This window comes from Panthera pardus, unplaced genomic scaffold, assembly GCF_024362965.1.
Source record: "Panthera pardus isolate Hobbes unplaced genomic scaffold, ASM2436296v1 HiC_scaffold_8, whole genome shotgun sequence".
Classification (NCBI taxonomy): Eukaryota; Metazoa; Chordata; class Mammalia; order Carnivora; family Felidae; genus Panthera; species Panthera pardus.
The window spans coordinates 5,674,108-5,687,398 of NW_026527013.1; the positions used below are offsets into that span (position 1 = coordinate 5,674,108).

Here is a 13,291-nt window from a genome sequence, read left to right on the forward strand (position 1 = left end):
GGGGCAGAGAGAGAGGGAGACACAGAATCTGAAACAGGCTCCAGGCTCTGAGCCGTCAGCACAGAGCCCGACGCGGGGCTGGAACTCACGGACCGTGAGATCATGACCTGAGCCGAAGTCGGATGCTCAACCGACTGAGCCACCCAGGCGCCCCACAAATCTCACTTTTTAATTGCTGGTACATAGGACACGGATTGGCTTTTGTATATTAATCTTGTATCTTGCTACATTACTATAATGGCTTATTAGTTCCAGGAGGATTTTTTTGTTGATTATTTTGGATTTTCTACATAGATGGTCATCTCTATGAATAAAGACAGTTTTTTTTAAACTTTATTTTGAGAGAGAGTGGGGAAGGGACAGAGAGAGAGGGAGAGAGAGAATCCCAAAACGTAGGGCTTAAGACCATGAATCACAAGATCATGACTGAGCCTAAATCAAGAGTCAGATGCTTAACCAACTGAGCCACCCAGGCACCTCGATATAGTTTTTTAAAGTTTATTAGTTTTGAGAGAGAGAGAGGGAGAGAGAGAATCTCAAGCAGGCTCCATGCAGCCAGCCTTGAACCATGAACCATGAGATCATGACCTGAGCTGAAATCAAGAGTCAGATGTTCAACCGACTGAGCAACCCAAGTACCCCGGACAGTTTTATTTCTTCCTTCTGAACCTGTATCCCTTTTATTTCCTTTTCTTGTCTTACTGCATTAGCTAGAACTTCCAGTATGACATTGAGAGGCAATGGTATATCCTTGCTGTGTTCCTGTTCTTAGAAACCTTCAAGCTTCTCACCACAACGTATGATGCTAGCTGTGGGGTTTTTGTAGATATTCTTTTTTTTTTTTTTTTTTAAGTTTTTTTTTTTTTTTTTTCCCAACGTTTTTTTATTTATTTTTGGGACAGAGAGAGACAGAGCATGAACGGGGGAGGGGCAGAGAGAGAGGGAGACACAGAATCGGAAACAGGCTCCAGGCTCCGAGCCATCAGCCCGGAGCCTGACGCGGGGCTTGAACTCACGGACCGCGAGATCGTGACCTGGCTGAAGTCGGACGCTTAACCGACTGCGCCATCCAGGCGCCCCTGTAGATATTCTTTATCAAATTGAGGAGGTTCCCTGTAGTCCTAATTTATGGAATTTTCCATTAAAATTTTTTTTTAGTGTTTATTTTTGAGAGAGAGAGAGACAGAGTGTGAGTGGGGGAGGGGCTCACAGAGAGAGAGAGAGAGAGAGAGAGAGAGGGAGACACAGAATCGGAAGCAGGCTCCAGGCTCCGAGCTGTCAGTACAGAACCCAAGGCAGGGCTCGAACTCATGAACCGTGAGATCATGACCTGAGCCGAAGTCAGACGCTTAACCGACTGAGCCACCCAGGCATCCCTCCATTTTTAAAAATTGTGGTAAAATACATGTAACATAGGGTCACCTGAGTGGCTCAGTGGGTTAAGCATCCAACTCTTGGTTTTGACTCAGGTCACGATCTCATGGTTCGTGGGTTCAAGCCCTGCATCGGGCTCTGTGCTGCCAGCACGGAGCCTGCCTGGGACTCTGTCTCTCTCTCTGCCCCTCCCCTGCTTGCACTTTCTAAATGGCCAAACAAAAAACAAACTAAAACAATACACATAATGTAAAAATCATTATTGTGACTATTTTTAAGGGTACAGTTCAGTAGGGTTAAGTATATTCACACTGTAACCAATCTCCAGAATTCTTTTCATCTCACAAAACTCTATACCCATTAAATAGCTCTTCATTTTGACTTCCTCCTGCCCCTGGCAACTACTGTGTCTGCTTGCTGTCTTTGTAAATTTGACTACTGAAAACATTTTTAAAAAAATTTTTTTAATGTTTATTTATGTTTGAGACAGAGACAGAGCATTAACGGGGGGAGGGTCAGAGAGAGACACAGAATCCGAAGCAGGCTCCAGTCTCTGAGCTGTCGGCCCAGAGCCCGACGTGGGGCTCGAACTCCCAGACCGTGAGATCATGACCTGAGCCAAAGTCGGAAGCTCAACCGACTGGGCCACTCAGGCGCCCCTGACCACTTAAAAATTTTTTTAAAATATTTTTATTTATTTTTGAGAGAGAGAGATAGAACACAAACAGGGGAGGGGCAGAGAAAGAAAAAACATGGAATCTGAAGCGGGCTCCAGGCTCTGAGCTGTCAGCACAGAGCCCGACATGGGGCTCAAACTCGTGAGCCACGAGATCGTGACCTGAGCCACCTGAAGTCAGATGCTTAACCGACTGAGCCACCCAAGGTGCCCCTTTTTAAAATTAAAAAAAAAATTATTTATTGACAACTTTAGATACCTCATAAGTGGACGCCTACAATATTTGTCTTTCTGTGTCTGGCTTATTTCATTTAGCATAATGTCCTCAAAGTCTATCGGTGTCCTAGCATGTATCAGAATTTCATTCCTGTTTAAGATGATTTTCCCATGTTTAAACAATTTCACTTCCGTGACTTGCTTGTTCATATTCCATTGGCCTCTTTTCTTTTGGGTGGCTCTTCTCACGGATACCTGGGAGTTCTTTAGTAAGGTTCACTGTTAAAAAAAAAAAAAAAACCCTCTACCCACTAAACAGTTATTCCCCATTTCCCCCTCTTCCTCCCCAGCCCCTGGCAACCGTAACTCTGCATTCTATTTTTATAGGTTTAGCTATTGTGGCTATTTCACTTAAAAGGAATCCTGAAATATGTGACCTTTTCTGTCTGGCTTCCTTTGCGTAGTGTAATGTTTTTGAGGTCCATCCATGTCATAGCCTGAATCGGTATTTCCTTTTCCGGGTGGAATAATATTTCTTGGTATGGATATACAACAATTTATTTACCCATCTACCCACTGATGGACATTTAGGTTGTTTCCGTCTTTTGGCTGTTGTGAATGGTGCTCCTGTGAACTTTCCTGCACGAGTATTTGTTTATCTGTTTCCAGATCTTTGAGGGTATATATCCAGGAGTGAAATTGCCGGGTCGTATGGTAATTCTGCTTAAATTTTTGAGGAATTGCCGAACTGGGTCCCACATTAATTAACCATTTTGCATCCCTACCAGCAAATACAGGGGTCGTTCAAGTGTTGCAACATCTTTACCAACATTGTTTTTTTTGTTTTGTTTTTTGCTCTATCCATCCTTATGGCTGTGAAGTAATATCTTGTGGGTTTGATTTACGTTTCCCTAGGACAAGGATGAAACATTTTCACATGCTTGTTGCTGTTTGTATATCTTTTTTTTTTTCCTTCTTTGGTATCTTCTTTGGAAAAATGTCAGAGTCCATTGCCTACCTTTTTTTTAAAATTAATTTTCTAAATGTTTATTTTTGAGAGAGAGAGAGACAGAGCATGAGCAGGGGAGTGGGAAGGGCAGAGAGAGAGGGAGATACAGAATCCGAAGCAGGCTCCAGGCTCTGAGCGGTCAGCACAGAGCCCGACGCGGGGCTCGAACCCACAAACTGCGAGATCGTGACCTAAGCTGAAGTCGGACGCTTAACCGACTGAGCCACCCAGGCGCCCCTTAAGTTACATTTATTAATATGAGTATCTGCACCACACCTCATAACTCTGAAGGCTACAACGGTTGATGGTATGTCTATGTACCTGAATCCCATCTTCCAGCCTCCCAAGATCAAAGGTAACATCACTATTCTGACTTTGTTTGTATGCTGTTTACTAAAGAAACAGTTATACCAGATTGATGTTCATGCCTAAACAGTACACCGTTGTGTTTGTGTTGCTTTTGAACTTTGTAGAACAATTGATTTTACAAGATGGTGAATGGTGTTCCAGAACAATTGTGCTAATTTATGCTCCCACTGTAATAGATCAGATTCTTGATCCCCATCTTCTCTCATGCTTTCTTTGTCCAGTTTATTTTTTTTAGCCAATGGAATGGGTCTTAGATGGTATCTGCTAGTCTAGTCTTGCTTTGTTAAGTCCTTGATTATTAATGAGACTGAGTCTTGGCCTTGAGTGTTTTCTTTGCTATAAACGTCCATGTCTTCTGGTCCTATTTTTTGTTTTCAGATTGGTTGTCCTTTCTTACCGATTTGTAAGTGTACTAGGAACCTCTGGGGGTGTCTCTAGGGATAAAGAGGAAAGGCATTTGTACTTCTAATTCCTGCCAGATTCCCCTCCACAGGGGGCGCACTGGGACCAGTCCCATTTTCCCTGCAAATCCCAACAGAGGATGCTGACATTGTGCCGGGAGAGCTGGTGAGAAAGGAATTCATTGTAGTTTTTTCCTTTGCCCCTGGTGTAGGCTGAGTGAGATTGAGCCTGAACTTGAACGTGTCTTCCCTTGCGTCAAGGCCATTTGCACCCTTCCTGTGGGCCACCTGCTGGTCCTCTTCCTCCCTCCTCCTCCTCCGGATCAGCTCTCTTCCCGGATGTTTGAAAAGCAGGAGGTGAAATTGACACTGCTTGTCTTTACCATTTCTTCTTTCACAGTCCCATCCCGTAGCCCCTGCTTCCCTTCTTGTTCTTGGCTCCCTCTCCTCTCCAGATCTTCCCATCTTCCCATCCCCCGACTCGTTCTGGAACGTCTTCCCATCACCCCCCCCCCCCCCCCCACGCCCCTGGAGGCAGCTCCTCTGGGCCTGCCTGGGGCCTTGTGGCCGGGATTTCTGGAGCTGTGGATGGATACTCCCTTGGCTTGTCCCACGGGGACTCTCCCCCTGCGCCCTATCTCACCGTCTCCAGGGAGTCTGCCAACGTTGAGCAGGGGCTGTGGAGACCTGAAGGAGCCTGCCCTCTGCCCCGCCTCTGACTTGTGTGGGCCTTGTACCTTCCCACCTGTAAGCTGGGGGTGGAGTTGGCCGAAGGCCGCGCGGTGCTGGAAGGTGATGGCTTACCTACAGGGCTGGGTACCAGGGATTGAGTCGCCTGGGGGGGGGGGTCTCCCTGTGCCGCTTGCGGAGTCCCCTGGGGGTGGGCGAGTGTCTTGGGGTGGCCGAGAGGGTCTCATCGGTACGGTCTGTAATTAGAGTCCCCTTGGGGCCTCCGGGGATGGATGAGGAGCTAGAACACGGACACAAGCGCGCTCAGAGAACTTGGCTCCGTTCAAGTTTTATTGGACCCCTTTCAGCCTGGAGGTGGCTCCGGCGGGCTTCCGCCCGCCCTCCCCAGCTCTGTCCAGTTGCCCAAGGGAAGGGAAGGGAAGGGAAGGGAAGGGAAGGGTGGGCAGAGAGAGGGGGCTGGAGACAGATCATCAGCCCTGCCCCTGCCCCTGCGGGAGGTCCCTCCCTGTCTCCAGAGCCGCCCCAGGGCCTCCGGTCCTGCCGCCCCACAAATCCAAGCCACAGGGCCCCGGGAGCAGGCCCGCGAGGCCGGTCTTCGGCTGGCTATGTGGCTGGCGCGTGCCCGTTGGCCAGCCGCCCGGGCGCCCGGCTCCGAGGACCGTCGGTGGGGGCCGCCCCGTTCTTCAGGGGCAGGGACTCCTGGACCACGTCCCCATCGCTCGAGTCGGCCTCCTCCACGTCGCTGCGGACGTCCTTCTCCATCTGGGGGGAAGAGGGGCGGGGCGGGGCGTGAGGACGGGGCTCCGGGGAGGCGCCCGCGAGCGGCCCCCCCTGCCCGGCCCTACCTGGCCTTTCTTCGTAAAGCTGTAGATCATGCGGAGGATGAGGCAGGACCAGAACACGTGCAGCAGCTGCAGCATCATGAGAAGGCCGTTGAAGAAGTAGTAGCCGAAGAAGGGGCCCGAGCTGGCAATGGACTCGTAGTACGTGGTGTAGAGGATCCTGCGGCAGGTGAGGAGGGGGGAGAGGTGGGGCTTCACCAGGCACCGGGCACCACCCCCCTCCCCCCGGCCCTGGGGACCGCTCGGTCTTGGGCGACCTTCTTGGCTCCAGAACCTTCCGTGGCTCCCCACTGCCCCCCGAGTGATACCTAGGCCCTCCGGGCATTTAAGTGCCCCTTCTCGCCCGGTTGTGTTAAGCTGTGAGAACGCACAGCTCGCCCGCCGGCCATTCAGGCCCACGAGCTGCAAACTCCGGACGGGGAGCTCTCTCTCTGGAGCCCCAGGCTGGTGCACCCACTGCCTCCTCCAGGACACTTCCGGGGACCCCACAGGTCCCTCGAACCGGCCCACCCAAAGCTCAGCTCCTGCTCCTCAAGCAACAGCTCTGAGCTCATTCCCATTTTATGACCCTCGGGGGACCGCGGGCCCACCCACCTCTGTCACCTGCACCGGACCCTCCAGGCACCCCCCCCCAGCTCCTGCTCAGGTCTCCCACCGGCCGGTCCCCAGCAGCTGCCAGGGGGCGCCTGTGAGCCTGAGTCAGGTCTGTCCCTCTCCCACCCACAGCCCTCCAGGGCTCTCTGCTCATGGGGGTAAAAGCCCAAGTCCTCCCCGTGACCTCCAAGATCCTGTGCCACCTGCCCTGTCCCCTCCTGCCTTGTTCACTCAGCTCCAGCCACACGGGTCTCCTCGCTGTACCTCCAACACACCAGGCCTGGTCCTGCCCTAGGGCCTTTGCACATGCCGTGCCTGGACCACTCTTCCCCTACGATCAGTGTGCTTCTCTCCCTCCAGTCTCTCCGAATCTCGTCAGTGACCACCCTAATTCCAGCTACCTATACACTTCCTGTGCCTTCCTGACCTCATTTTCTCTTTAGCACATCACTCCCTCAGGCTTTATATTTTACCTGTTTGCTTTATTTCTTCTATTCCCCTGCCCACCCCCAGTGTCAGCTCCACGTGAGCAGAGATCTTCATGTTGTTCCCTCTGCCAGGAGAGGCTCAGCAAATAGACTGGGGAAAGACTTTAGTGAGCAGGTGCCCAACCCTGCCCCCTACTCCATGTTCTGGGCACATGGGAGAATGACCGCGCCCAGTTTTCTGTCTCTCCTGCCACTGGGCCTTTGCATATGCTGTGTCCAGTCCCAGGGACACCGTTCCTGGCCCTCTCCTGAAAGCCTCCAGGCCAACACCCCCAGCTCCCTGGGTGAGGGAACCGAGGGTGAGGCAGGCCTGGATCTCAGGCACTCCCCTCTCCTCAACCGGCACGAGGGCAGACTCACTGCGTAGGGAAGAGCACGAGGCGAGTGTAGAAGAAGACCAAGGAGAAGATGATGAAGAGGGTATCGCAGGCTTTCCGCCAACGCGTGTAATTGAATATCTTACAGGCCTGGGAGGGGGGCAACGGAGAGAATCGGACTCAGGCACAGGGTGGGCACAATGGTGCCACCACAATGGTGGGCACAGGGGAAGTAGGTGGGGAGGGGAAAGGGCGGGGCCTCCTCTCCGGGAGCTGTCTAGAAAGCTAAAGTGGGTGCAGCCAAGAATCCTTTATCCAGCAAGGCTGTCATTCAAAAATAGGAGGAGACAGAGAGCTTCCCAGACAAACAAAAACTAAAGGAGTTTGCAACCACTAAACGAGTCCTGCAAGAAATTTTAAGGGGGCCTCTGAGGGGAGAAAAGACGAGAGAAAAAAAAAGGACCGAAAGCAACAAAGACTAACTCTGCAGGCAACACGATGGCAACAGATTCACATCTTTCAGTACTCACTCTAAACGACAATGGACTCAATGATCCAATCACAAGACAGAGGGTAACAGAATGGATAAGAAAACAAGATCCATCTATATGCTGTTTACAAGACACCCACTTTAGACCTAAAGACACCTTCAGATTGAAAGTAAGGGGACGGAGAACCATCTATCATGCTAACGGTCGCCAAAAGAAAGCCGGAGTAGCCATACTTAGACAATCTAGACTTTAAAGACTGTAACAAAAGATGAAGAAGGGCATTATATCATAATTAAGGGGTGTATCCGCCAAGAATACATAACAATTGTAAACATTTATGTGCCAAATGTGGAACACCCAGATATATAAATCAATTAATCACAAACATAAAACTCATTGATAATAATACCATAATAGTGGGGGGCTTCAACACCCCACTGACAGCAACGGACAGATCATTTAATCAAAAAACCAACAAGGAAACAAAGGCTTTGAATGACACACTGGACCAGATGGACTTAACAGATATACTCAGAACGTTTCATCCTAAAGCAGCAGAATATACATTCCTCTCCAGTGCACATGGAACGTTCTCCAGAATAGATCACATACTGGGACACAAATCAGCCCTCAACAAGTACAAAAAGACCGAGATCATGCTGTGCATATTTTCAGACCACAATGGTATGAAACTCAAAATCAACCACAAGAGAAAATGTGGAAAGATAACAAATACTTGGAGATTAAAGACCATCCTACTAAAGAATGAATGGGCTAACCAAAAAGTTAAAGAGGAACTTAAAAACACGGAAGCCAATGAAAATGCCCAGAACCAGCCCAAAACCTCTGGGACGCAGCAAAGGCGGTCATAAGAGGGAAGTATATAGAAATCCAGGCCTTCCTAAAGAAGGAAGGAAGGTCTCAGATACACAAGCTAACCTTAACACCTTAAAGAGCTGGAAAAAGAACAGCAAATAAACCCCCAAACCGGCAGAAGACAGGAAATAATAAAGGTTAGAGCAGAAATCAATGCTATCAAAACAAAAAAAAACCCAAACAAACAGAACAGATCAATGAAACTAGGAGCTGGTTCTTGGAAAGAATTAACAAAACTGATAAACCCCTAGCCAGTTTGATCAAAAAGGAAAGGACCCAAATAAATAAAATCAAGAATGAAAGAGGAGAGAGCACAACCAACACAGCAGAAATAAAAACAATAAGAGAATATTATGAGCAATTATACGCCAATAAAATGGGCAATCTGGAAGAAATGGAGAAATTCCTAGAAACATATACACTACCAAAACTGAAACAGGAAGAAATAGAAAATTTGAACAGACCCATAGCCAGTATGGAAATCGAATTAGTAATCAAAAATCTCCCCCAAAAACAGAGTCCAGGGCCAGATGGCTTTCCAGAGGAATTCTACCAAACATTTAAGGAAGAGTTAACACCTATTCTCTTGAAGCTGTTCCAAAAAATAAAAATGGAAGGAGAACTTCCAAACTCTTTCTATGAAGCCAGCATTACCTTGATTCCAAAACCAGACAAAGACCCCACTAAAAAGGAGAACTATAGACCAGTTTCCCTGATGACACGGATGCAAAAATCCTCAACAAGATACTGGCCAACCGGATCCAACAATACATTCAAAGAATTATTCACCACGACCAAGCAGTAATTATACCTGGGATGCAGGGCTGGTTCAATATCCACAAAACAATCAGTGTGATTCATCACATCAATAAAAGAAAGTGCAAGAACCACATGATCCTCTCAATAGATGCAGAGACAGAATTTGACAAAATACAGCATCTTTCTTCATAAAAACCCTCAAGAAGGTGGGGATAGAAGGATCATACCTCGAGATCATAAAAGCCATATATGAAAGACCCAACGCTAATATCCTCCTCAATGGGGAAAAACCGAGAGCTTCCCCGCTAAAGTCAGGAACAAGGCAGGGATGTCCAATCTCACCACTGTTAATTCAACATAGTATTGGAAGTCTTAGCCTCAGCAATCAGACAACACAAAGAAATAAAAGGCATCCAAATTGGCCAGGAGGAGGTCAAACTTTCACTCTTTGCAGATGACGTGATACTCTATATGGAAAACCCAAAAGATTCCACCAAAAAACTGCTAGAACTGATCCATGAGTTCAGCAAAGTCGCAGGATATAAAATCAATGCACAGAAATCGGTTGCATTCCTATACACCAATAATGAAGCAACAGAAAGAGAAATCAAGGAATTGGTCCCATTTACCATTGCACAAAAAACGTAAAATACCCAGGAATAAATCTAACCAAAGAGGTGAAAAAGCTATACAATGAAAACTATAGAAAGTTTATGAAAGAAATTGAAGACAACACAAAAAAATGGAAAAATATTCCATGCTCTTGGATAGGAAGAACAAATATTGTTAAAATGTCAATACTACCCAAAGCAATCTACATACTCAATGCAATACCTATCAAAATAACACCAGCATTCTTCACAGAGCTAGGACAATCCTAAAATGTGTATGGAACCAGAAAAGACCCCGAATAGCCAAAGCAATCCAGAAAAAGAAAACCAAAGCTGGAGGCATCACAATCCCGGACTTCAAGCTGTAATCATGAAGACAGTACGGCACTGGCACAAAAACAGACACTCAGATCAATGGGACAGAATAGAGAACCCAGAAATGGACCCACAAATGTATGGGCAACTAATCTTTAACAAAGCAGGAAGGAATATCCAATGGAATAAAGACAGTCTCTTCAGCAAGTGGTGATGGGAAAACTGGACAACAGCATGCAGAAAAATGAGCCTGGACCACTTTCTTACACCATATCCAAAAATAAACTCAAGATGGATGAAAGACCTAAATCTAAGACAGGAAGCCATCAAAATTCTCGAGGAGAAAGCAGGCAAAAACATCTTTGACCTCAGCCACAGCAACTTCTTAGTCAACACGTCTCTGGAGGCAAGGGAAACAAAAGCAAAAATGAACTACTGGGACCTCGTCAAAATAAAAAGCTTCTGCACAGTGAAGGAAACAATCAGCAAAACTAAAAGGCAACCGACAGAATGGGAGAAGATATCTGCAAACAACATATCAGATAAAGGGTTAGGATCCAAAATCTATAAAGAACTTATCAAACTCAACACCCAAAAAACAAGTAATCCAGTGAAGAAATGGGCAAAAGACCTGAAGAGACACTTCTCCAAAGAAGACATCCAGATGGCCAACCGACACATGAAAAAATGCTCAACATCACTCGTCATCAGGGAAATACAAATCAAAACCACAATGAGATACCACCTCACACCCGTCAGAATGGCTAACGTGAATAACTCAGGCAACAACAGATGTTGGTGAGGATGCAAAGAGAAAGGATCTCTTTTGCACTGCTGGTGGGAATGCAGGCTGGTGCAGCCACTCTGGAAAACAGTCTGGAGGTTCCTCAAAAAATTAAAAGTAGAACTACCCTACGACCCAGCAATTGCACTACTAGGCATTTGTCCAAGGGACACAGGTGTGCTGTTTTGAAGGGGCACATGCAACCCAATGTTTACAACAGTGCTATCAACAATCGCCAAAGTATGGAAAGAGCCCATATGTCCATTGACAGATGAATGGATAGAGAAGATGCGGTATATATACACAATGGAGTATTACTCGGCAATCAAAAGGAATGAGATCTTGCCATTTGCAACTACATGGATGGAACTAGAGGGTATTAGGCTAAGCGAAATTAGAGAAAGACAAATATAGGACCTCACTCATATGAGGACTTTAAGACACAGAGCAGATGAACACAAGGGAAGACAAGCAAAAATAATATAAAAACAGGGAGGGGGACAAAAGGTAAGAGACTCTTAAATATGGAGAACAAACAGAGGGTTACTGGAGGGGTTGTGGGAGGGGGACGGGCTAAATGGGCACTAAGGAATCTACTCCTGAAATTACTGTTGCACCATATGCTAACTAACTTGGATGTAAATTTAAAAATAAAAAAAAAAATTGGGGCGCCTGGGTGGCTCAGTCCGTTAAGCATCCGACTTTGGCTCGGGTCACGATCTCACAGCTCGAGACTTTGTGCTGACAGCTCAGAGCCTGGAGCCTGCTTTGGATTCTGTGTCTCCCTCCCTCTCTGCCCCTAACCCAGTCGTATTCTGTCTCAAAAATAAACATTAAAAAAAAATTTCTTTTAAATAAAAAAAAAATGTAAAAAGAAAGGTAAAGTGTGTGTTTCTGGGAGCGGGAGGAGCTTCAGGTCCCAGGAACCCAGGAGGGGGCGTGGCCTCATGGGGCGTGGCCTCATCTCCCAGGAAGGCGGGGAGAGGGCGGGGCGGGGCGGGGCCAGGCCCACCTCCAGGAGGTAGTCCGAGGCGTCGTGCAGCAGCAGCACCAGAGAGCCGATGCGCAGCAGGTTTGCGCTGTAGGAGAAGACGATCAGGGTGATGGTCACGAAGTGGTGTGCCACCTGCTCCTTGAAATCCTGCGGGAGATGGTGGGTCACAGCAGGGAGGAGGTTGGTGGCAGGGCCCCCCCCCCCCCCACAGGGCTGGGAGCATCTGTACCTCGTGGACTCTGGGCCTCCGGCCTGAGGCCACCAGGGGGTTTCCGGGTGTGGGGTGAGGCCATCCCTCCGGTTGGAGACTGGGTCACAACTCCCCCAGGGCATCACTGCCCAGTCAGATTCTGGGCCTCACCTTGCGCTTGACATCCAAGTGCAGCGTGATCAGCAGTGAGATGTAGAAACTCAGCTCCAGGAGGTACCAATAGTACAGGCCCGGTTTCAGGGGCTGCGGCGGGGCGGGGCAAGGTTAGCCGTGGGGAGTCGAGGCTCCCATGGGGCAGGGGCCTCCCTGTTCGCTCAAAACCAGGACCTCTGGATCCAAATGACTGGGGAAGGTGGGGGCGGTCAAGGGCAGAGGGTCTGTGGCGGCTCCTGCTCCAGGGTTCCTGGCTTCTGGCCCCTACCCACTCCACAGGGGAGGCGGAAATACTGTGGCCCTCAGGGGTGTCGCGTGATGTCCAGGTTTGGCTCTCCCGCCTGTGGCTACAGGGGCTCTGACCACCCCCCGCCCTCCCACCGGCCTGGGAGCCCCGCCCACCACTCACCTGATCTGGGTAATTGTCCCAGCACATCACCGGTGTCCACAGCCAGGACTCCTGCAGGGACCCGGGAGTCTGAAGCTGCCCAAAGGTCAGAGCCCAGCCCTCTACTCCCCAGGTGCGCCCTCCCCCGGGCTGCTCTCACTCTAGACCGAGGGCTGTCGGCTGCACACCCCCGGCTCCCCGCGCACAGCGTGTCCTCAGCAGGCAACTGAGTGATCTGCCAGGACCCCTCCCAGCCCTCTCCCCTTCTCTGTGCCTTTGCGCACTTCCCTCCTCTGCCCGAACCCCTCCACGGCCCCCAGTCCAGGCCCTGGGCACAGCAGGTGCTTGTGGGGTTGATGGGGGTGGGGGGCAGGGAAACGGGCAGGTGCACTCACGTGGTAGAGGACGGAGAGGCCACCGAAGAAGGAGCACAGGTAGAAGAGAAACCTCCAGCTGCAGATGGCGAGGGAGCCCATGAGGCAGCCGCCAGGGGAGCAGACCCCTCCCCGGCACCCCAGCCCCCCCTCCCCCCGCAGCCCCACCCCGGGCTTACCTGGCCTCACAGAACTTCTTGGTCAGGCAGGGCCGGTCTTGGTTCCGGCGTCTCCGGAACCAGCGCCGGGTCTGTTGCAGCGTGAGGCCACACTGGGCAGCGAGGAAGGCCATCTGGGGCTGGGGAGGGGCGACAGGGGTCACAGAGGTGGCCCTCCTGCCCCTCCAGGCTCTCCTGCCC

The 13,291-nt window shown here is 49.5% G+C and overlaps 2 protein-coding genes across 11 annotated transcripts in view; both read right to left on the minus strand.

Annotated features, from left to right (window-relative positions):
• Positions 1-13,291, minus strand: part of HNRNPM (heterogeneous nuclear ribonucleoprotein M) — a 297,886-nt gene that overhangs the window by 159,226 nt on the left and 125,369 nt on the right. The gene's annotated exons all lie outside the window — the stretch shown is intronic.
• The window catches only part of CERS4 (ceramide synthase 4), a 34,619-nt gene continuing 26,375 nt past the window's right edge, over positions 5,048-13,291 (minus strand). For both annotated transcript variants that reach the window (XM_053897390.1, XM_053897389.1), the window contains 8 exons: positions 13,112-13,230; positions 12,954-13,011; positions 12,580-12,630; positions 12,168-12,260; positions 11,825-11,953; positions 7,020-7,126; positions 5,581-5,737; positions 5,048-5,497 (listed from right to left, as the gene is read on the minus strand). In XM_053897390.1, the coding sequence (XP_053753365.1) occupies positions 5,339-5,497; positions 5,581-5,737; positions 7,020-7,126; positions 11,825-11,953; positions 12,168-12,260; positions 12,580-12,630; positions 12,954-13,011; positions 13,112-13,230 (873 nt within the window). In that variant the 3' untranslated portion in view covers positions 5,048-5,338. The remainder of the gene's footprint in view (positions 5,498-5,580; positions 5,738-7,019; positions 7,127-11,824; positions 11,954-12,167; positions 12,261-12,579; positions 12,631-12,953; positions 13,012-13,111; positions 13,231-13,291) is intronic.